At 35.0% G+C, this 23,772-nt stretch overlaps 1 protein-coding gene across 2 annotated transcripts in view; it reads right to left on the bottom strand.

Moving 5' to 3' along the window:
* Window positions 1-1,360: 1,360 nt before the first annotated feature.
* Window positions 1,361-23,772, bottom strand: part of PLOD2 (procollagen-lysine,2-oxoglutarate 5-dioxygenase 2) — a 105,824-nt gene continuing 83,412 nt past the window's right edge. The window contains exons 11-20 of one of the 2 annotated variants that reach the window (XM_053599890.1): window positions 23,117-23,221; window positions 19,713-19,838; window positions 19,090-19,231; window positions 17,897-17,959; window positions 16,821-16,934; window positions 5,428-5,493; window positions 4,726-4,830; window positions 3,190-3,336; window positions 2,954-3,079; window positions 1,361-2,789 (exon numbers count right to left, since the gene is read on the bottom strand). In XM_053599890.1, the coding sequence (XP_053455865.1) occupies window positions 2,634-2,789; window positions 2,954-3,079; window positions 3,190-3,336; window positions 4,726-4,830; window positions 5,428-5,493; window positions 16,821-16,934; window positions 17,897-17,959; window positions 19,090-19,231; window positions 19,713-19,838; window positions 23,117-23,221 (1,150 nt within the window). In that variant the 3' untranslated portion in view covers window positions 1,361-2,633. The remainder of the gene's footprint in view (window positions 2,790-2,953; window positions 3,080-3,189; window positions 3,337-4,725; window positions 4,831-5,427; window positions 5,494-16,820; window positions 16,935-17,896; window positions 17,960-19,089; window positions 19,232-19,712; window positions 19,839-23,116; window positions 23,222-23,772) is intronic. The other variant, XM_053599891.1, reaches the window with a different exon arrangement.

Consider the following 23,772-nt stretch of genomic DNA (forward strand, 5'->3'; position numbering starts at 1 on the left):
AATCTTTCCTTTTCCTCCTCCCCCTCACCCTGCTTCAGCGTGAAGACAGTGAAGATGATGAAGACCTTTATGATGATCCACCTAATGACCAGTAAATATATTTTCTCTTCCTCAATTATTTTCTTAATAACATTTCTTTTCTCTAGCCTACTTCATTCTAAGAATACAGTATATAATACATTTAACATACAAAATATGTGTTAATCAGCTGCTTACGTTATCAGTAAGGCTTCCAGTCAACATGAGCCTATCAGTAGTTAAGTTTTTGAGAAGTCAAAAGTTACACATGGATTTTCAACCGCAATTGGTCAGTTCCCCTAACCCCACATTGTTCAAAAGTTCGACTGCGCTTTATAGATATATAGATACAGGTATGTATACGTGTGTATGTGTGTGTCTCGCTCTTTTGAAAAGTTTTATAATAGCCCATGAAATAAATGAATCATACAATAGAAATGGTTCCTGGAACAGTCTTTAGCTGAGTGGACTTCAAGCTGTAGTTTTCTCCATCTGTCCAATCCCACTTGTTTCCTGCTTTTCAAGTTTTCTGATCGACTTATGGAATTTTTTCTCAATTCCCCTAATTATGAATCATTATTTTTAAAGGTACACTTTATACTATTTCATGGAATTTGGGATTAGAGGCAGGACAGAAAAATGAACTCAGTTGACTACCTTAATTAATTTCCAAAAACATGGTATAAGATAAAAAATATTTATAACAGGTGCCACCCATGTAGAGTAAAACTGAAAGGAACCAGTATCTGGTAGATGTCTTGCCTCTGAACTGTAGCACAAGGGACATTAAGCTGGCTGAACCTGGTAGAACTTTCATCACCAGACTCTATTCTGATTGGTTGGCTTACACACCAGGCCAGGGTATTACACGTTTCAAATACCATCAGTGAAGTATAGTAAAATACTACACTAGTTGATGGACAGCAGGAATTTGCTTTGGGTATTAAATGCCACGAAGGAGGGAACAGAGCCAGAACAAATTCCCCATTTATAAGACAATGGACCAAGTCCCAGTGACAATACTGAAGTCATCATCACTGTATACTCAAGGCCTCGAGAAGCATCTGATCTGCAGCAGAGACTCAAATAACACCGCTGAATAAACATACACTGAATACATATTTGGCCTCTATATCCTGATTTATAAAATGAGCTAGATCAAATCCCCTCAGCGTACTAAGATTGATGATTTTATAATTCAATAGCATTGATAAGATATAACATTAAATCTATCAAATAAAATGAAAACATCACAGACTTTATATCCAGATATTCTTTCAGACTATTTGATTCACATATTTATAAAAGACAAATCACCAATAATAAAGAGAACAACAAAAACTTATTTTAAATTATTTTATTTTTCATAATATTCTAACACATGGTGTTAGAAAATGAATTTTGGCAACATGATTAAGAATTTCTTTTCAAGTTTAACCTTTAAATTAAAAACAGTAGCTACAATAAGGATACTTAAACTTTACTCAGAGAAATGGTGAAAAATCAAGTGAACACACTGGGGAGGGGGCAATTTTTAAAAAGTAGCCTAGATGGAAGGTAAAAAAGATAACTGGAAAGGATACAGAGGAGATGACTCCAGGAAGAGTAAAAAGTGAAAAACCCTTCTTCAAAAAAAGAATAAGGAAAGAAAAAGAGGAGAAAGGGAAGAAGCAAGGCTCAACAATTTTACAGACCTGATACAAAATTCAAGTGCTTAAAAAGTTTTTTCCTAAATCATAAAATGCACTACTAATCTCAATGAAATTTTCTTTTTTTCCACTATGTCCTATAATTTTTTTTTTCAAAAGGAAACAAAATAATAAAACCTGTTTTGACTTAAAGACACTTGCTGTTAATAAGTCATTGCCTGATATACTTTAAGTGGAAAGGCTTTCCTAACTCCAACAGCTAATTAACACAGTCCACTTTGGAAGACTCATCCGAAGAAACACAGGGTTTCATTGCTAACACAGATGTAAACTAATCTGTCTAACACTATACACACAAATGTTTTCACCTGGATATGCTCCTGGTTGTGTTCTGACCTAATTTTCTTCAGGAAAACATTGTATAATATTTTATGTTCCCTTAATAACTACCGTAAATGAGACCTGCATAGGTGGTCAAAAATGTACAATTGCATACAAATTCAGTTAGAATCAGATTTTCAAGGTTCTGAGACTTGTAATTTTCATTTATGTTCATTTTGTCTACATTTCCTGTACATGTTGATAAAAAAATTCTTCCCAGCCTTTCATAAATAAGAAAATATTATTAGTGTTATTTGTCACATGTATATTTGTACCTGAATATTTTATCAACTTGAAACAAATTCATAAAATTGTCATCATTGTCACAGAAAATAAAGCGTAGAAATAAATATTTTCTTTTACTTTTTCTTTCTTTCCTTCTTCAACCTATGTTTTAAGGCTCAGAGCAGATATTAAGAAATATCAATTTTTTTATAGAAAGTTTTCAAATGTTTGGCCCGAAGTGAAGTTGTTCTGTTAAAGTTATTTAAATATTCTTCTCATCTTTTCAAGCACAACTTCAGAAACATGTTCATGCCAGTCATCCATTGAAAAGAAAATCCAATTCAATGGAAAGTAAATAACTTAGGGATCTATGAAGGACACTGCAATGTATCTTGTTCCATTTTTAACGGGAAGTCCTTCATGCAAATGTGTGAGCCTCCCAGGATGCATGAAGCTCCAGCCTTTTCGTGGCGATTCAATCGAGCAATTGTACCTTAGAAATTTGCATCCGCCTCCCTAAAAAAATTAAAACAAATAAATGTATATGCTTATTACTTTAAAATTTTTAATCAGTGACAAAATTGAAATTATGACATCCAAGCGAAAGAATCTAAAGTAAAATTCATTTTTATAATGGCATATTTCTTTTGAAAAAACCTAAAACAACAAATAACAATTACCTGAAAATCTTCTCCTACGTTATTAAGGGCAATGTTAATGGTAAAGGTAGAAGCATCATGATGAGGGCGGAGTGAACGCTGTCTATCAGGGGAGTATTTCACTACAAAATTTAGTAGTGCAAATCCCTGAAAAAGCAAAAAAGCCAGTGGATTTGCTTATCAATGAAAACATTAAAAGAAACACATTTGTGTAAAAATTAGTAGGAAGTAGGCAGAAGGGGTGGGAGGATAACTACCTTTGTGTAATAGCCTGCAAAGACCTTCAGTGTAACCGGTGCAATAAATTCCCGGATAAAATGAAGCCACACATTCTCCAGACCAATTTGCTTCATGTGGATATCATCAGTTGGGACATTTTCATAACCACCAGATATACGGCTATCCTAGAAACATAATAAATGTTTTAATTTTATAATTAAAAAATCATAAAGTGTACTCCATATCCAACTCACATTTATATTATGGTATTTTTTTAACCACAGATCGTAACAGACAAAAAAAAATAACAGCTGTACGATTATGATGTACCATCTGCTACAACAGTAAAACTACTCAAAATAACATTCGTAATGTGACTTTGCAAAGGTATCAATGATGATGCAAAGTATGCCAGTCAGTAGATTCCTTTCCTACTTAATAAATGTGTATGTGAAGTTTAATTATCAAGTATCTAAAATTGACTTCCTAATCCCCCACAGCCCCCCTAAAAGATGAAAATACCTGAATTACCTTTCAGTGACCCTTCAGGCAGTCTCAGCTGCTTAATGATTATGCAGTCCACATACCTGATCTTTGGATTACAAGCACTGAAAACAAGTTCTCCTTGCTATTTCTTATTTCTATTCTGTGACACCCAAAGTCTTTCAATGATTTCTTTTCATTATTCTACAACCTATTAATTTCAAGTTCTTTCTTATGCTTTGAAACTCCTTCTCCGTCAGCAGCTAACTACCTGGGTAAATAATGGAGCAGAGGCAGTATCTACAATATCCTTCTCAGAGGATAACTTCTCATTTGTGGGTTCTCAGAGGATAACTTCTTCCAAGACTTTAACAAGGAAAGTGAATGCAAAACTCAGTGACACAAAAGGCACTCAAATAGACTTTCTTCCTCTGTGTATACACCAAAAACTGTTTTGATAGTCAATCAGATGTCTGTCCTAGTATTCTCACTATAGTTCACTGTGGATATTCAGGGTATAAAAAGTGGCTTTAGAAAGGAGGTCTGCCAGGCTTACGCCTGTAATCCTAGCACTCAGGGAGGTCAAGGCTGGTGGACTGCTTGAGCTCAGCAGCTGGAGACCAACTGAGCAAAAGCAAGATCCCATCTCACTAAAAATGGGGGGGGGGGAAAGAAAATTAGCTGGGCATAGTGGCAGACACTTGTAGCCCAGCTACTTGGGAGGCTAAGGCAAGAGGATTGCTTGAGTCTAAGAGTTTGAGATTACTGTGAGCTATGAAAATACCTTAGCACTCCACCCAGGGTGACAGAGTGAGACTCGGTCTCAGGGGGAAAAAAAGGAAAGAGAAACATTATCACTAAGGACAAATATAGCCTTAGGGGTCATCCAGTGTAATTACACAGATAAATGAGCAACAGGGGACAGATAGATTAAAAGACTTGCATGTTAAATAATTAGGTCATAGCAGAATCAGACCACAAACAGAGGTTCCCTGATTAGAACTCAGACACATCTCCTCTGAGCTCTCTGAGTATCTACTCCCCACCCGCACCCCATATATTTTAATTCTTTGTGTAAAATTACAACTTACATGATGTTTTCCCCCAGACCACTGGCCATAATGCTCCATTTCTTCTACCAATTCATCACAGGCTTTTTCAGAAAATATGGGGAACCAAAAGACATCGGGACAAGGCTATAAAACACGGCATCGACATTAGAAGACTCATGACATCTTAATAGCCTAAAACAGCTCTTTTGGTATGTATGAAATAAAAAGTCTAAATGACTAGAAGACTATCATAGTTCAACTGATAGTATATATTAGTTCTCTTTCTCATCGTACATAAAATTATGGTACCACTTGAAAATAATGTATTACCAATAGTTCTAAATGTTAATCTAATGTCACTTTTTTAAAGACCTGAGAAAAGACTCTTTAGAAAGAAAGCCCAATGGCTTTCAGAGATAACTTTCACAAAAGTAGTCTGTCAATGGTTCCTTATTTTCGGTGGCTTCAGGAAGCTATGGCACTTAAGGAGCCTTCTTTTTTTAAAGAAGCATGATCTTGAAATTATTGTTAAACTTCATGTTTAATATGCAAAATTTTTACAACTACATCATCCTTAAGGCTTTGTAATTGGTATAATAATCCATTCATATGAATTTTACCCAAAGGATAGTTTCTGTTTTCACAACCTCTTCCACTAAAGTAGTATTGCATTATTAAACACTACTTTCTTGAAAAAATAGCAAAAATGCTTTGTACAACATAATAACTATCAATACAAACCTGCTCAACTATACTGTCAGTGAAAATCTTTGAATAATCACGGTTTATGTACTTTTCCTTCCAGTCCTATCAAAACAAAACAGTACGTATTAAAGCAAATAACTATTCTGTAAATACTTCACTGGAAAATGTAAAGTATATGCATTTTATAAATTAAACAATTTATATATGATTATGTCTAGTGGAAAAATAGGAATTTTCAGAAACTATAGTAAAATTTTTTTAGCAGTTAACATGAGGGTACATATGATTAGGTTACATTATTTGCATTTGTAAGGTAAAGTCCAAAGTCTGAGGTGTACCTGAGTCCTCTACTCAAGAAGTGTGCCATGTACCCCTAATTGCACCTGTCAGGTGAAAACTAACCAACCCCAATCTCCCCTGACCCCTTCTTGAATTTAGCTGTGTTTTTCTCTCACTTGGGCCTGTACTTGTCATACTTGCTTGCATTTCCATTCTTGAGATCCTCACTTAGGAGCATGCTCTCTGAATTTATCCAGGTAAATACAAAAAGACACAAAGTGTCTCCATCTGTTTCTATGGCTCAATAATTTTCCACGGTATACATACACCACAATCTGTTAATCCATTCACGGGCTGATGGGCAGGCACTTGGGTTGTTTCAACATCTTTGCAAATGTGAAGTGAGCTGCTATAAACATGCAAGTGCAAACGTCCTTACGGTAAAGTCTGCTTTGGTTAGACATGTAGTACACAGTAAATGTTTTCATCTTTGCCTGATTCTGTGTATGCCCACAGTATTAGATGAAACACGATATTTTTTTTTTTCATGGCATGCAGCAACTTTATTTCTTCCATCAAAGCTTATATAGGCAATACTAATCAATAAACATATGACTTAAACTTTAGCCCCAGGCCTCTCACTCTCTGGCACCTACGGGTCTACGGATTGAGCAATAACCACTCCACTAATATCATCTAAAGCTATTCTTACACTAAGTAATCAAAAACAAAACCACAAAACAAGGTTCTGGGGGAATAAGCTGTTTGAATGCTTGACCTTTAACAGACCATCTGGAGGCAGTCATTCATCTTTAGGGAGTAGTCTAGAAATTCCTGAGATATACAGGTATCTGCCTGTAGGCCTGCCCCGACAAAGCCAGGCCTTTAATCACGTCTATGTGACCAGACCTTTAGCTACATTGAAGTTTTTTTTCCTTTCTAACTCACAAAAGACTTCAAACTTGCCTTCATAAAATGGAACCATTTAAAGGCTTATTTATAGACTTTCTGCCTATAATCCTGAGCAAGATGGAGATCTTACCTCTACTGAAAATAGAAAAGTAAAAAAATTAGGTGGAAATGACAGAGTATACTTAGGAGGCTGAGGCAACAGGATTCATAGAGCCAGGAGTTTGAGGTTGTCAGACCAGCCTGAGCAAGTGCTATATCCTGTCTCTAAAAAAATAGCTGGGCAGTGTAACAGGCACCTGTAGTCCTGGCCACTAGGGAGACTGAGACAAGACAATTGCCCGAGCCCAAGAGTTTGAGGTTGCCACGAGCTATAACACCACAGCACTGTCCCAAAGGTGACAAAGTGAGATTCTGTGTCAAAAAAAAAAAAAAAAAAACTAAGAAAATAAATATACAAGATGAATCATAAAGTTTGTTAAAAAAAACACATTCATGTATTATTTGATATACAGACACCTAATATTTTGATTGAGCCTTAACACTGACTTAAAGTACATAGACAGAGTTACGAATTCTTATCTAACAACATAACACATAGGAAAACCAAACACAAAATAAACTGATGTTAAGGAACATAACCTAAGAAGAAACAGAGTAATGAGAAGTTGTAAAACAAGAATATTGGAAACATTTGTCCATAAAATTCTGTGTGGAAATTAACATAACATTAAAAAGAGTATTTTGTAGATAACTACAAGGTTCAACTATGACTGTGTATAGAGAGCAGATATTTTTTCTTTCTTTCTTTCTTTTCTTGAGACATCTCAGTATGTCGCCCTCAGTAGAGGGCCATTACGTCACAGCTCACAGCAACCTCCAACTCTTGGGCTCAAGTGATTCTCTTGCCTCAACCTCCCCAGGAGCTGGGACCAGAGGCGCCCACCACAATGCCCAGCTATTCTTTTGTTGCAGTTGTCTTTGTTGTTTAGCTGGCTCGGGCTAGGTTTGAACCCATCACCCTTGGTGTATGTGGCTGGTGCTGTGACCACTGTGCTATCAGATATTTTCTTTTTTTTTTTTTTTTATTGTTGGGGATTCATTGAGGGTACAATAAGCCAGGTTACACTGATTGCAATTGTTAGGTAAAGTCCCTCTTGAAATCATGTCCTGCCCCCATAAAGTGTGACACACACCAAGGCCCCACCCACCTCCCTCCTTCCCTCTTTCGGTTTCCCCCCCATAACCATAATTGTCATTAATTGTCCTCATATCAAAATTGAGTACATAGGATTCATGCTTCTCCATTCTTGTGATGCTTTACTAAGAATAATGTCTTCCACGTCCATCCAGGTTAATACGAAGGATGTAAAGTCTCCATTTTTTTTAATGGCTGAATAGTATTCCATGGTATACATATACCACAGCTTGTTAATCCATTCCTGGGTTGGTGGGCATTTAGGCTGTTTCCACATTTTGGCGATTGTAAATTGAGCTGCAATAAACAGTCTAGTACAGGTGTCCTTATGATAAAAGGATTTCTTTCCTTCTGGGTAGATGCCCAGTAATGGGATTGCAGGATCAAATAGGAGGTCTAGCTTGAGTGCTTTGAGGTTTCTCCATACTTCCTTCCAGAAAGGTTGTACTAGTTTGCAGTCCCACCAGCAGTGTAAAAGTGTTCCCTTCTCTCCATATCCACGCCAGCATCTGCAGTTTTGAGATTTTGTGATGTGGGCCATTCTCACTGGGGTTAGATGATATCTCAGGGTTGTTTTGATTTGCATTTCTCTAATATATAGAGATGATGAACATTTTTTCATGTGTTTGTTAGCCGTTCGTCTGTCGTCTTTAGAGAAAGTTCTATTCATGTCTCTTGCCCATTGATATAAGGGATTGTTGGCTTTTTTCATGTGGATTAATTTGAGTTCTCTATAGATCCTAGTTATCAAGCTTTTGTCTGATTGAAAATATGCAAATATCCTTTCCCATTGTGTAGGTTGTCTCTTTGCTTTGGTTATTGTCTCCTTAGCTGTACAGAAGCTTTTCAGTTTAATGAAGTCCCATCTGTTTATTTTTGTTGTTGTTGCAATTGCCATGGCAATCTTCTTCATGAAGTCTTTCCCAGGCCAGTATCTTCCAGTGTTTTTCCTATGCTTTCTTGGAGGATTTTTATTGTTTCATGCCTTAAATTTAAGTCCTTTATCCATCTTGAAGCAATTTTTGTGAGTGGGGAAAGGTGTGGGTCCAGATTCAGTCTTTTACATGTAGACATCCAGTTCTCCCAACACCATTTATTGAATAGGGAGTCTTTCCCCCAAGGTATGTTCTTGTTTGGTTTATCAAAGATTAGGTGGTTATAAAATGTTAGTTTCATTTCTTGGTTTTCAATTCGATTCCAAGTGTCTATGTCTCTGTTTCTGTGCCAGTACCATGCTGTCTTGAGCACTATGGCTTTGTAGTACAGACTAAAATCTGGTATGCTGATGCCCCCAGCTTTATTTTTGTTACAGAGAACTGCCTTAGCTATACGGGGTTTTTTACGGTTCCATACAAAATGCAGAATCATTTTTTCCAAATCTTGAAAGTACGATGTTGGTATTTTGATAGGAATGGCATTGAATAGGTAGATTGCTTTGGGAAGTATAGACATTTTAACAATGTTGATTCTTCCCATCCATGAGCATGGTATGTTCTTCCATTTGTTAATATCCTCTGCTATTTCCTTTCTGAGGATTTCACAGTTTTCTTTGTACAGGTCCTTCACCTCCTTCGTTAGGTATACTCCTAGGTATTTCATTTTCTTTGAAACTATGGTGAAGGGAGTTGTGTCCTTAATTAGCTTCTCATCTTGACTGTTATTGGTGTACACAAAGGCTACTGACTTGTGGACATTGATTTTATATCCTGAAACATTACTGTATTTTTTGATGACTTCTAGGTGTCTTGTGGTTGAGTCTTTGGGGTTCTCTAAGTATAAGATCATGTCGTCAGCAAAGAGGGAGAGTTTGACCTCCTCTGCTCCCATTTGGATTCCCTTTATTTCCTTGTCTTGCCTAATTGTATTGGCTAGAACTTCCTGCACTATGTTGAATAGTAAAGGTGACAGAGGACAACCTTGTCTGGTTCCAGTTCTAAGAGGAAAAGCTTTCAGTTTTACTCCATTCAGTAAAATATTGCCTATGGGTTTGTCATAGATAGCTTCAATCAGTTTTAGAAATGTGCCACCTATGCCTATACTCTTCAGTGTTCTAATTAGAAAAGGATGCTGGATTTTATCAAATGCTTTTTCTGCATCTATTGAGAGGATCATGTGATCTTTATTTTTGCCTGTTAATATGGTGGATAACGTTTATAGAGTTGCGTATGTTAAACCAGCCTTGCATCCCTGGCATGAAGCCTACTTGATCATGATGAATGACTTTTTTGATGATAAGCTGTAATCTATTGGCTAGGATTTTGTTGAGAATTTTTGCGTCTAGATTCATGAGTGAGATTGGTCTAAAATTCTCCTTTTTGTTTGGGTCTTTTCCTGGTTTTGGTATCAGGGTGATGTTTGCTTCATAGAATGTGTTGGGGAAGATTCCTTCTTCCTCTATTTTTTGGAATAATTTCTGCAGTACAGGAATAAGCTCTTCCTTGAAGGTTTGATAGAATTCTGGAGTGAAGCCATCTGGACCAGCGTATTTTTTGGTTGGAAGATTTTTTCTTGTTTCTTTGATCTCAGTGCCTGAAATTGGTCTGTTCAGGAGCTCTATTTCTTCCTGGCTGAGTCTAGGGAGAAGGTATGATTCCAAATATTGATCCATTTCTTTCACATTGTCAAATTTCTGGGCATAGTGTTTCTGGTAGTATTCAGAGATGATCTCTTGTATCTCTGTGGGATCAGTTGTTATTTCCCTTTATCATTTCTGATTGAGGTTACTAGAGATTTTACTTTTCTATTCCTCGTTAGTCAGGCCAATGGTTTATCTCTTTGATTTATTTTTTCAAAAAACCAACTCCTTGTTTCATTAATTTTCTGAATGATTCTTTTGTTTTCAATTTCATTGATCTCTGATTTGATTTTGGAGATTTCTTTTCTTCTACTGAGTTTAGGCTTAGATTGTTCTTCTTTTTCCAATTCCATAAGATCTCTTGTGAGATTGTTGATGTGCTCTCTTTCTGTTTTTCGAATGTAGGCATCTAAAGTGATGAATTTTCCTCTCAAAACTGCTTTTGCAATATCCCACAGGTTTTGGTAGCTTGTGTCTTCATTGTTGTTATGCTCAAGGAAGTTCATGATTTCCTGTTTTATTTCTTCCTGCCCCCATCTGTTATTCAACAGAAGATTGTTTAATTTCCATGCCTTTGGGTGGGGTCGAGCATTTTTGTTGGAGTTGAGTTCCACCTTTAGTGCCTTACGGTCTGAGAAGATACAAGGTAAAATTTCAATTCTTTTGATTCTGTTGATATTTGTTTTGTGTCCCAGGACATGATCAATTTTGGAGAATGTTCCATGGGGTGATGAGAAGAATGTATATTCTTTATCTTTGGGATGGAGTGTTCTATATGCGTCTATCAAGCACAGTTGTTCTAGGGTCTCATTTAAATCTCTTACATCCTTGTTTAATTTCTGTTTAGAGGATCTGTCCAGCTCTGTAAGAGGATTGTTAAGGTCCCCTGTTATGATGGTATTATCAGAAGATATCATATTGCTCAGATTGAGTAAGGTCTGTTTCAAGAATCTGGGAGCATTTCAATTGGGTGCATAGATATTTAGAATTGAAATGTCTTCTTGTTGTATTTTTCCCTTGACCAATATAAAGTGACCATCTTTGTCTTTTTTGACTTTAGTTGCTTTAAATCCACATGTATCTGAAAATAAGATTGCAACTCCTCTTTTCTTCTGAATTCCATTTGCCTGAAAAATTGTCTTCCAACCCTTGACTCGGAGCTTTAATTTGTCTTTTGAAGCCAGGTGTGTTTCTTGCAGACAGCAAATGGATGGCTTGTGTTTTTTTTTTTTTGTAGAGACAGAGTCTCACTGTACCGTCCTCAGGTAGAGTGCCGTGGCGTCACACGGCTCACAGCAACCTCTAACTCTTGGGCTTACGCAATTCTCTTGCTTCAGCCTCCCGAGCAGCTGGGACTACAGGCGCCCGCCACAACGCCCAGCTATTTTTTTGTTGCAGTTTGGCCGGGGCTGGGTTTGAACCCACCACCCTCGGCATATGGGGCTGGTGCCCTACTCACTGAGCCACAGGCACCGCCCTATGTTTTTTAATCCAGTCAACTAATCTATGTCTCTTCAGTGGGGAATTCAAGCCATTAACATTTATTGAGATAATTGATAAGTGTGGTAGTATTCTATTCGTCTTATTTGGTGAGAGTCCATTGCTTAGTTTTATCTTTTGCATCAGTGTGGAGGTTAGGTTCTGTCCTTTAATTTCTGAGCTCTTACTTTGCTGCTGATCCATTGTGGTGGTCAGTGTGCAGAACAGGTTGAAGTATTTCCTGTAGAGCTGGTCTTGTTGTGGCCAATTTCCTCAATGTTTGTATATCCGTAAATGATTTGATTTCTCCGTCAATTTTGAAGCTTAGCTTAGCAGGGTACAGAATTCTGGGCTGGAAATTGTTCTATTTAAGTAGATTAAAGGTAGATGACCATTGTCTTCTTGCTTGGAAAGTTTCATTAGATTAGTCTGTGGTCACTCTGATGGATTTGCCCCTGTAGGTCAACTGGTGCTTACTCCTGGCAGCTTGCAGAATCTTTTCTTTTGTCTTGACTTTGGACAGGTTCATCACAATGTGTCTTGGAGAAGCTAGGTTAGAGTTGAGACGACCTGGGGTCCGATAGCCCTCTGAAAGCAGTGTGTCAGAATCTTTCGTATATTTGGGAAATTTTCTTTTATAATATTCTCTAGTATGGCTTCCATTCCTCTGGGGCATTCTTCTTCCCCTTCTGGAATTCCTATAACTCGTATATTGGAACGCTTCATAAAGTCCCATAATTCTGACAGTGAACGTTCTGCTTTCTCTCTCTTCTTTTCTGCCTCTTATACTATCTGAGTTATCTCAAGAACTTTGTCTTCTACCTCTGAAATTCTTTCTTCTGCATGGTCTAACCTGTTGCTGATACTTTCCATTGCATCTTTAAGTTCCCTGATTGACTGTTTCATTTCCTTCAGCTCTGCTATATCCTTTTTATATTCTTCATATCGTTCATCTCTTATTTGATTCTGTTTTTGAATTTCCTTTTGGTTATTTTCCACTTTATTAGCAGTTTCCTTCATTGTTTCCATCATTTCTTTCATTGTTTTCAACATGTGTATTCTAAATTCCCTTTCTGTCATTCCTAACATTTCTGTATAGGTGGAATCCTCTGCAGTAGCTACCTCATGGTCCCTTGGCAGGGTTGTTCTGGACTGGTTCTTCATGTTGCCTGGAGTTTTCTGCTGATTCTTCCTCATGAGTGATTTCTTTTATCTGTTTCCTTGCCCTAATATTCCTTTCACTTCCTCTGGCTCTTTATGTTCTCGTGCCTGTGGACGGTTTTCCACTGTTTTAGTCCTCCTCTTGGGGTCCAGAAGTCTCTCGCTGACTCCCTGTATCCTCTCAGGGGTGATGATAGGCAGATCCCACCAGCCAGAGATGCCTGAAGTCCTATCTCCCCAGACTCACGGTGCCCAGATGCCACTATCAGATATTTTCAATCACTTTTAAAATTTCCAAGGTGAAGCCTCAACCTGAAGAAGTTCTGATAAGGTGTCTGTGCTATTTCTTTTCTCACAAAGTGTCCCAGGACCCTCCCCACCGAACTTCCAGTGCCTGCAGGGTCACACAGGATAAAAGAGGCAGTGCCAGGCATCTGGCCCCACCGAAACACGATATTTTTATTTATAAAGTTTTATGCTTTGGAATTTTAAAACTTGAACAAGATTACATTGACTAGATTTGCATAGTTTATAAATGCTCCTTGACTCACAATAGGGTTATATTTGGTAAATTCACTGTAAACTGAAAATGCATTTAATAATCTAATAAACACATCTCAAAGTCAAAAAACCATTAGTCGAACTATCATAAGTTGGTGATTGTTACAGAGGTAGGTAAATATGTGTGTGTTTAAAAGTAAAAGATAAGTAAATTCCAACCAGCAAATATTAGAAAAGCATTAAGTAGTGAATTAACAAAGAAGGTAGGTTCTTACTTATACTACCACTTCAGTCAACTATGCTAAAACCTTTTTTAATTTTTTTAATTTATTTAAAATTTTTGCTTTCGTTTCAGTTTTCAATGTATATGAAAGAATGATTATGGGGTTACTAACACTTTCACTTCTTTTACTTACTAAAATTAAGATATAGGGCCATATATTGAAAAACATTTCCTCTTCATTCCATAACAATTCATAAACCTAATTCTTCTCTTTGACCAAACTCTGGTATGAATTCTTTTTCCAGCTCAAATGCTTTATTAAAATAGAATTATTAAAATATAAACATATTAAAATTTGGAGCAATTTAAATATCTACAAAGTTCTCCTCTTCCATTTATTTAGAATGTTGTAACAAATTTCTTAATTTTATCTGTACAAAGTACAATATAATATACCAGCAAGGAAAAACTGAGGCATGGACTCAATAGTCAGAATAAAAATATGTTTCAAAAAACAATTGTCTGAAATATATCTTTTGATACTAAATACCAAAAGGGCTAATAAGTTATACAAAGATAATTTGTACATCATTCTTAGTTGTTCATTTCAGTTTTGTATAGCTCAGGCATTTTTTTTTTTTTTTGTAGAGACAGAGTCTCACTTTATGGCCCTCGGTAGAGTGCCGTGGCCTCACACAGCTCACAGCAACCTCCAACTCCTGGGCTTAAGCGATTCTCTTGCCTCAGCCTCCCGAGTAGCTGGGACTACAGGCGCCTGCCACAACGCCCGGCTATTTTTTGGTTGCAGTTTGGCCAGGGCCAGGTTTGAACCCGCCACCCTCGGTATATGGGGCCAGCGCCTTACCGACTGAGCCACAGGCGCCGCCCAGTTCAGGCATTTTTAATGTGGAGTAGACAAAGCTATCTTCACATTTCTTAATAAATTTCATTTACACATAGTGTGTAATTATAATGATCAGATTTTTATATTTTAATAATATTTAATATAATTTAATCTTATATGTTATAATATACAATCCCTCTAATATTTAATAATTTTCTGATCCCAAAATATGGGAAACAATTGAAAGTAAATAATCATCCATAAGATTTAATAATCTTTATAGCATTCTCCTATACACTAAAATTGAGTTTTTTGAAATTCAAGGAAAAAGCCCGTATGATCTTACATTAGGACACTAATACTAACTTTTATTTCAGACCATCTCTCAAATCACTGGGCAAACAGAGGCTTTGCTGATTTGATAAAATATCTGATAATGAGACAGCTGCTAAGTATTCTGCTGTGGGTTCTCCCTCACGAGGCTTGTCAAACAAGCTTTCGCGAGTGGATTAACAAAATGTTAATACCATGGAGTACTAGTCATCCACAAAAAAAGAATAAATTAATGCCTTTGCAGCAACTTAGGAGGAACTGGAGAATATTATTTTAAGTCTCTCAAGAATCAAAAACAAACACCACATGTACTTGCTAATAAATTAGAACTAACCAACGGGCCTGCAAGTACACAGAGGGCAGTAGGAGTTACAGGAGATCTAGAGGGGGTGCAGGGAGGGGAAAACCCTCTTCACGGGTGCAATAAACCTATTTGGGTCATGGGCACATTTATAGCACTGTCTCAAGCTACATATCTGAAACATCCATATCCTCGCATATTTTGAAATCTATATGTAAACAACATTTATATTTTTCTTGTTTATGTCTGTATAAACAAAAGACAAAAACGCCGTAGAAAGAAAAAAAAAGCAATTGCTACTCCATTCTGACATGTTCATTACTTTCTCTCCAAAGACTTAAATGCTTACACAAATGTCTACGATTTAGGGTATAATTTAGGGTATCTAAGAGAGAAGCTAGCATTACCCAAGAAAACAAATAATTTTATCCCTCAAGATGCAAAGAGATCAGTGCCAAAAGGAAATGCGGAATTCCACTTTCAGCACTAAGTAAAGCTTCTTTTCAACACTACTCCTGCCAAAGATGAAGATGCCTGTGGCTCAGTGAGTAGGGCGCCGGCCCCATATGCCGAGGGTGGGGTTCAAACCCAGCCCCGGCCAAATTGCAACAAAAAAATAGCCAGGCGTTGTGGCGGGCACCTGTAGTCCCAGCTACTTGGGAGGCTGAGGCAGGAGAATCGCCTAAGCCCAGGAGTTGGAGGTTGCTGTGAGCTGTGTGATGCCACGGCCCTCTACCGAGGGCAATAAAGTGAGACTCTGTCTCTACAAAAAAAAAAAAAAAAGACATGCAGCCAAACTTTAAAGAAACGTATCTTTAAAATAACAAAATGTCAAACAATATTCTGTTTCTATTCAACAGAGTACTCAGAGACTATTAAATTTACCATTATTAGATCTCAACTATTGCTATAAAAGGCAATTCTCATCAGGCATTATTGAGTCTTTGTAATTTAAAACTATTGCCATTGGCAGGGAGAAAATCATATATAGCAGTGTTACAAGGATGACTATGCAAGACAGTATTTTCCCTTGAATAAATGTGCCAACTTATGAAAAGAGATCCCTGTAAAACAAAAAAGGAGCTAATTACTGTATGATTCTAAGTTTTTAAAAAATGAAGAAAGATGTTTACTTTAAAGAAAAAAGTTGACCCGAATTTAAGATTCTGTTATATGCTGAATCAGCTCACTCTACAATTTTCTCTATCTTTGGTGTTTTTGGTATACATTCACAAAATTGCTAAAAACAATTAATAAAGCGATAACATGGCATGTATTTTCCCAAACTAAATTCTTGAATTTTCCCCTGAAAAATCAAAATATCCTCATCGGTGAGCTATTAGTAAACATTTCTCTGACATTGCGATTCACAATGAGAGGGTGTTTTTGAACATACAAAAGAAAAATATTGAAAGCAAAGAAACTAATGATTCTGCCCATTAAACCTAACATATGTGTTAATAAAAAAGGTCTTGGTCAAGTTTAGATCTCCTCTATAGGTCATAAAATGCATTACATCATTTTTAAAATAATTTATTACCATATTTTCATATCATCACTGAACTGTTTTATATCCATTAAACATTATAAGAAAATAATAAATGAAGGTGAATATGAAATACATACCACAGGATTTTCAAAAATCTGCCAGAGGTCATTGTTATAATGGGAAGTATTGTAATTAGCAGTTGATAACAGCCTTCCAAATTCATGTCTATTAGAAATGTACATAAATACACCCTATATGCCAGAAAATATCAGTGTTAATCTTAGAGGTATATAGAAAATAAATTTAACTACAGGAAAATACATAGAAGATATTAATTTCAATTTTTATATTTCATTTATGAACGTGCATTTTTTACTTTTCATATAAAACATGCATGATTTAAAATAAAAGAAATAAAATTTTCATTAATGAGTTCAGACACCACACAAAACTATTAGATAGCACTGACACTCAACTGAAAAAAAGAAGCATGGACTGTTTTTGTCCCTTTCTCTTTGATCCTAGATGTAGACATCGGGAAAAAAATTCCTGTTTGAAAGCAAAAACATTTTTGAGACACCAAAGTACAATAAAGTATTCCTTTTTTGGCTTCTTTCCCTTTCAAAGAAGAAAAAAGTCACATATTTAAACAGGAATTCAAAGTATCAGTAATATTTCATCAGTCTATTTCATTCTTTTATTGTTCTAATATTTAAAGACTGAACACAGAAATAGTTGTGCATTCATTATAAAAGCAACTAAAGAAAACCAGTCTTATATCCTTATCCCAAGCCAAATAAATATGGCAAACACCACTGAGGTAAGGTTCTTTTTGTACCTGTTTTAATTGTAAAGTGGTTAGTGATTAACACAGTAAATCAATGAAGAAGACCCAAACCTCATTTTAATCTAGATGTACTTTACGCCTACTACTATCCCTTCTTGCCTTTGAAAAAAAAAATAGAAAAAAATATGAACAAAAGGAACTTGGGTTTAACTTTCTCACCTGCCAATCACAAAATGTGAATTACCTCAAAGTACCAAGGACTGACAGTCACACAAATACACACACACAAGCACACAGATATTACTAACCCATGAATACCAACATTTTGTAAACTAAATGCAAAGAAGGCTCGTAAAGAAACTTTAATGCTAGGCAATATATCATATTGATTAAATAAACAAAAATAAAAATAAATAAAAGTAACACCTTTGGGGGGCTGAGCATTTGGAATGTTTCCGGAGTAGGGGAGTCTTTTTCCCTTTGTAAAGTCTAAAATGAAGAGAAGCATTGGGTAAGTTGACCTGAACACTCATTCTCTCAGGTATTTCTTGGTAAATAAAAATAGCAGCTCTTGATCAAAGGCTGACATTCTGAAATGTCCTCCACAGACAACATGCAGAACAAGCAAAGCTTATAGAGCACAGAGAGAAACGTCTCCAGCCTTTTCATTCCGTGTGTGGTCAGACATGAGTCTAAGCTCATTCCGGAGGAGAACTTACATTAGACACAAAATAAGATGAAGGGAAAAATGAGTAAGAGAGGCCATTCCAGGATGCGCTGTTGAGTCAAATTAGTCAAACATGAGCACAAAATACAATCACAGGTACTGAAGATATTCAATAATTACAATGTGCATAGGTGTGTAGGAAAAACAGACATATTCAAACAACACATGCCTTGTTAAACTACAACAAAAAAAAAATACTTGCCAACTTTTCTGATTTTTCCCAAAATCATATTGCTTACATGTATTTTAAAATGAAATGACCTAATCTTTTCTAAAATAGAAAATCATATAAATATGTTTTAAAACATATTTATAAAACAATTTATTTGCTAAATTCATTTAAGTTTTATAATGAATGTATATTTGTAGAACAAGAATGTATCACTAGTTGTTCACAAAGATTAAATATACTACATATCTCAAACGTTCTTCTAGTTTAGTGTAATTAACTTGCTTTTTTAATAATGTGAAGTTAATAATGATATAAAGTACACCTAGTTAGAGAACATATGGACATTGATTTGAGAAAAAAATGTGTTCTTCTTAATGTGTGATGATCACTATACCCACGATTTACCTAATTAAAATTAAGAGATTACAAGATATATTCTTTAAAGAGCAAAGCTAATTTGTAACAATTCTATCTTTATTATTGGTATCCTCCTATGTTGCTTATGAGTCACCAAAACTAGCATTTTTCAAATCATTTCTACACATAAATCTTCACAAATTATTCTCCAAAATTGCTCCTAAATTTTCAGCACAAAACCGAAAAAATTGGCTAGTACTTACAAATGAGAAAGAAAAGGGTATCAAAACACAAGGACACATCAACTGATAAAGCAAGCCATCTCGTAAGAACATTCACGCAAGCCATCTCTGTGCTTCTTACCATTTCTCTAGCATTTCGGCAAAGAGCCATATCAGGATCCAGTTTATCGCGAACAAAATAGTTTCTCTCATTCATCTCTGATCGCAGTGTCTTTCCTTTAATTAAGTACGCATTAGCCATATATGGTACATTCCATACTCCTCTGAAAGTAAAGGCATTCCAAAATATAATGAATACAATTTTAGATTTTATATTTATATTTTTAAAATAATTTTTTTATGTCTTTAAATTTTGTATGTATAAACTACTGATTAAACACACAACTATAGTTAATGACATTTGACATATATATATATATATATATATACGAGATTGGTATGCACTATATTTTATGACATTTAGGAGATAAATCACAGTCTTTGTAGATAAACTTCTATTTAAGATTGGTATCTACTTGTCAGTTTTGCCTATTATCTCTTAGTTGTTAGAGCATAATATTCTGTTTTAAACAACTTTAAAAATAATTTTCTCAAAACATTAGTTTCATACTAGTATTTCTGGATTCCAAGTAGTCTTTAAATTCTCAATCTCAAATTTCCCTTAAATATAAACAAAAAACATTCAAGTAATATATATCTTTAGATTATTATATTTTGTATTAAAAGATGAATCAAGCAACTTACATTCTGTTCCCTTGAACAATATCCACATAATCTTCAGATCGGGCATAGTAACCATCAGGACTCAATGCTCCCCAGAAGTTAGACCATAGTTTTCCATGACGAGTTACAAGTGGAGCGATGATCTTTCTAGAAGAGAAAGAAAGAAATACTCATTACTATTAATTTTTAAATCACCACAGAATTATGTGTTCTTGGCTTAGCATAACACGTGACATAATAAAGTTCATCTAACATCCATGCGATTAATCTAAAAAAAAAACAAAGAAAATGAAAAAGGAACTTCTTCCTAGCATCTTATCTTGAGTACACATTGCTAATTTTCAACCATATTCCTTTAAAAGAATAACCAAAAAGGAAAAAGTCAATGAAAACTCTGATGAACATATAGAAAAAGATTTTTAAATATACCTTACTTACACCAAGAGAAACTACCATAATTAAATATACTTAATTCAATTCAAGTATTTTAAAATTATACTAAATGAAATAAAATATTTCCTTTTTCACTGGGCAGACAATAGCCCCCATCCATTAAGGTATCCAATAAATACTTGTTGATTGAAAAAAAATGAATGAAAAAGAGCTGAGACATTCATAAGCAGGCCAGTTGTTTTTTAAATTCAGTCTCAAATTACTTTGAAGTATATTCCCATTGTTTTATGACTTTTAAAAATGGATTATGGTTACAGTAGGCTACCTCTGGCAACACTAAACTGTTTTTGGTTTTTTAAATATTTTAGAAAGCAAAATAGAGGTTGCCGTAATGTTCTGTCTCACTACCAGGAAAGTGATCCCTTAGAGACAAACATGTGGTACAAATTTAAAACACACCAGAATTGTCCTTAGGAAATTTATTTTATAATGTCAGCATTTTCCAAAGGAGATAACAAAATCTGAAGCGCTCTTAAAATTACTTCAGAAAAGCAGTAGGGCCATACAATTTTTAAGAAATACAACTCCCTCCATAAAAAAACCTATTTCATAATATCCCAATCTTTTGAAGACCAGCTGCACCCTTTTTCTTTTTTTTTTTTTACATGCACAAAAGTGAAATCAAATAAGCACATATCATGCAAAATAAAATTCTGGTTTATTTTTGGGGGGTTCCTATTAAGAAAAAATATCAGCCACACACAGTTTGTTTTAATACCTGCAATATTGGAAAAATACCATAAATTTTAATATTTATAGATATTAATTCATGAAATAATCCAATTTCGACAACAGACAGTATCAGATACCTTCTCTATTTTCACAGACTGGACACGCACCACATGTGCATATGAGTAGAGCAGGCCTCGTTTCTTCTGTTGACCACCTCCGTTTGTTGACCAGCTTGTTACATCCCCTTGGGTGGTCAACTTACAGAGGTTTCTCTGTACTTATAGAAAAAACAATCTTGTAATTTATAATCCCATCTGTTTCCTAAAAAGGGTTGAAGCACGAAGTCTGAAAAACTAAAACCCACCTGCTGTGTGCTTCAATATTTCTAAGAATGGAAATGTAAGGGTTGGAGCTAAGCAAGGATGAATTGTATTACATAACTAAGGAGCAAAATTTAGACCAAGGTAGTAAATAGCAGAGGTAGAAAGAGCAGAGGGAAAGCAGAGCTGATGAGATGCTGCAAAGCCACTTGCCCAAGATGTGTCCCATTTCCTGTTTCTCTAATCTTCAAATCTACTAACTCTCACAACATTCTTGGCATATGCAAATTTCTTACTGAAACTATATACCTGAATACAGAAGCAAAAACTATAGGTCCATGAACCTTTGATAACTAACAGAAATCTATGGAACTGCAGGTAAAATCCGAGTTTTCCTGACGCTTTGAGGGACAAGGGCCACAGATGGCAGCTGAATTTCTTTCTTATGAGGGAAATTTTTTCCTCTGGAAGGTTTAAAACGTTAGGTTATTATTAAGGGGGATTTATGTTAATACTTATGAATTCATTTAAGAGTTCACTAAGAGAATAAATAATAAGTACATATCAAAGTGTCACAAGATAAAAACCTCTAAATACTATCACAAGCATATACTCATTACATACTATTTCATTTCAGTCAAATTAAGAGGAAATTAACAATTCAAATTGAAGAAAATACACTGAATTGGATTAGATTTTAAAAGTTAAATAAATAAAATTATACTCTATCTCATACCTCTGTGGTGTTTCCACTGCATTTCCTTACCAAATGATCAAAACCTTATTCATATACTTTGGAAGAGTACCTGTAATTTATAGATAGCTTAAACATGCTAAGTATTTATAGATAATTACACAGTGTGGTATATACACAGACTGCTTCAAAGAGGTCTTAGATTTTTGAAGTAAAAACTGAATCCTCAAATTGACAAATACTAGCGATATATCCCTTTACAAACAGGGTGAGTTAATGAAGGATAACAGATTTCCAATATACACATATTTTAGTTAGCAAAATAAAAAATTCTAACATTTCATCTGCTAAATATTCTATTTATTATGAGAAATTATTGTGTTAATACATGTAAACCTACTTAGAACACTTGACACTTAATAAGCACACATTAAAGGTGGGCTAGTAGAAGGTGTGTTAATAATGGCCTGATTAGTAGCACTACTACCTTGTTTCCCCCAAAATAAGACAGTGTCTCATTTTAAGGTGTGCTCCCAAAGATGTGCTAGGTCTTATTTTCAGGGGACGTCTTATCTTTCCTGTAAGTAGGTCTTATTTTTGGAGGATGCCTTATTTTCGGGGAAACAGGATATTAACAAATGAGGACTAAAATTATAAGCTTATATACATAATGTCTTTTCCCCAATTCAGTTAAACGAAATTAGGCACTGTCCTGTGATAATTACCTCAAGAGTAAGTAAAACTACAAATCTGGTCATAGAATGATTTGAACCTCTGGAATTTCTTTCAAATACTAATTGAATCTGAAAGAAACCTTACCTCTATAAGTTGACCACCCAAGGGAATGTAACAAGCTGGTCAACAAACAGAGGTGGTCAACATAAGAAACCAGGCCTGCTATAGGCATAAGAACTAGAGCTCTGTATGCGTAACTTTTTAGGTCATTAGTTTTATGAAATTCTATTTAAATATATCTACAGAGAATAAAATATTTCTAAAGTTTATCAGTATCAGATAAATCATAATTTTACCTAGACTTAAATAGAAAAATGCACCAAATATAATCATTTGTGATTATAAATAATATTAGTTATCAATTAGAAATATTTCTATGATTCTTTTAAAATAAAAGTAATTAATTAGAATGGAAAGTTTATAAGGTATGGGAAAAAAATCTTAATGCAAGTTCCTGCAATTTACTAAATACAGATAAGTAATAATAGTGTATCTATATAAATGTGCGAAACTATCATTTTAACAAATAGACAGTGAACCTTAAACAGTACCTGTTTTGTTCAATCAAAAGTTTTAAAGTCCTTGGATTTGTCAAAACAACATCTGCATCCACACTAAAGTAATAATCACATTTCTCATCCTGACGACAAAAATCCCTGACATTGAAAAAGAAAATGAAATAAGCATTAGATAAATAACTACTGGTTGAAAAGTATTAATAAAAAGCTTCTTACATGTAAAATGAATTTTAATCAAAAGAGAAAATATTCAACAGGATAAATATGGTCTTAAATTTAAAAATGCTCAACTTGTCAACACAAATTTCATAGGCAGATCAACACTACAATTTTAGGCCAGATAAAAATATTTTTCTTCAAGGTATAAAGCCTCCAGTCAGAAAGGCAGCTTCTGATTTTTTTTTTATTATTAAATCATAGCTGTGTACATTAATGTGATCATGGGACACCATGCACTGGTTTCATAGACCATTTGACACATTTTCATCACTCTGGTTAACATAGCCTTCCTGGCATTTTCTTAGTTATTGTGCTAAGACATTTACATTCCACAAGCTTCTGATTTAATACCTAATCTCTGACAGGGAAAAATAATTCACCTCAACATATTAATGAACTTTTTCACAAACCAAAAGGTTTTTTCGTACATGTGCAGATGTAAACAAAATGTATCTTCAATAACTCAGATA

The sequence above is a fragment of the Nycticebus coucang genome, chromosome 8 (assembly GCF_027406575.1).
Source record: "Nycticebus coucang isolate mNycCou1 chromosome 8, mNycCou1.pri, whole genome shotgun sequence".
Taxonomy (NCBI): Eukaryota; Metazoa; Chordata; class Mammalia; order Primates; family Lorisidae; genus Nycticebus; species Nycticebus coucang.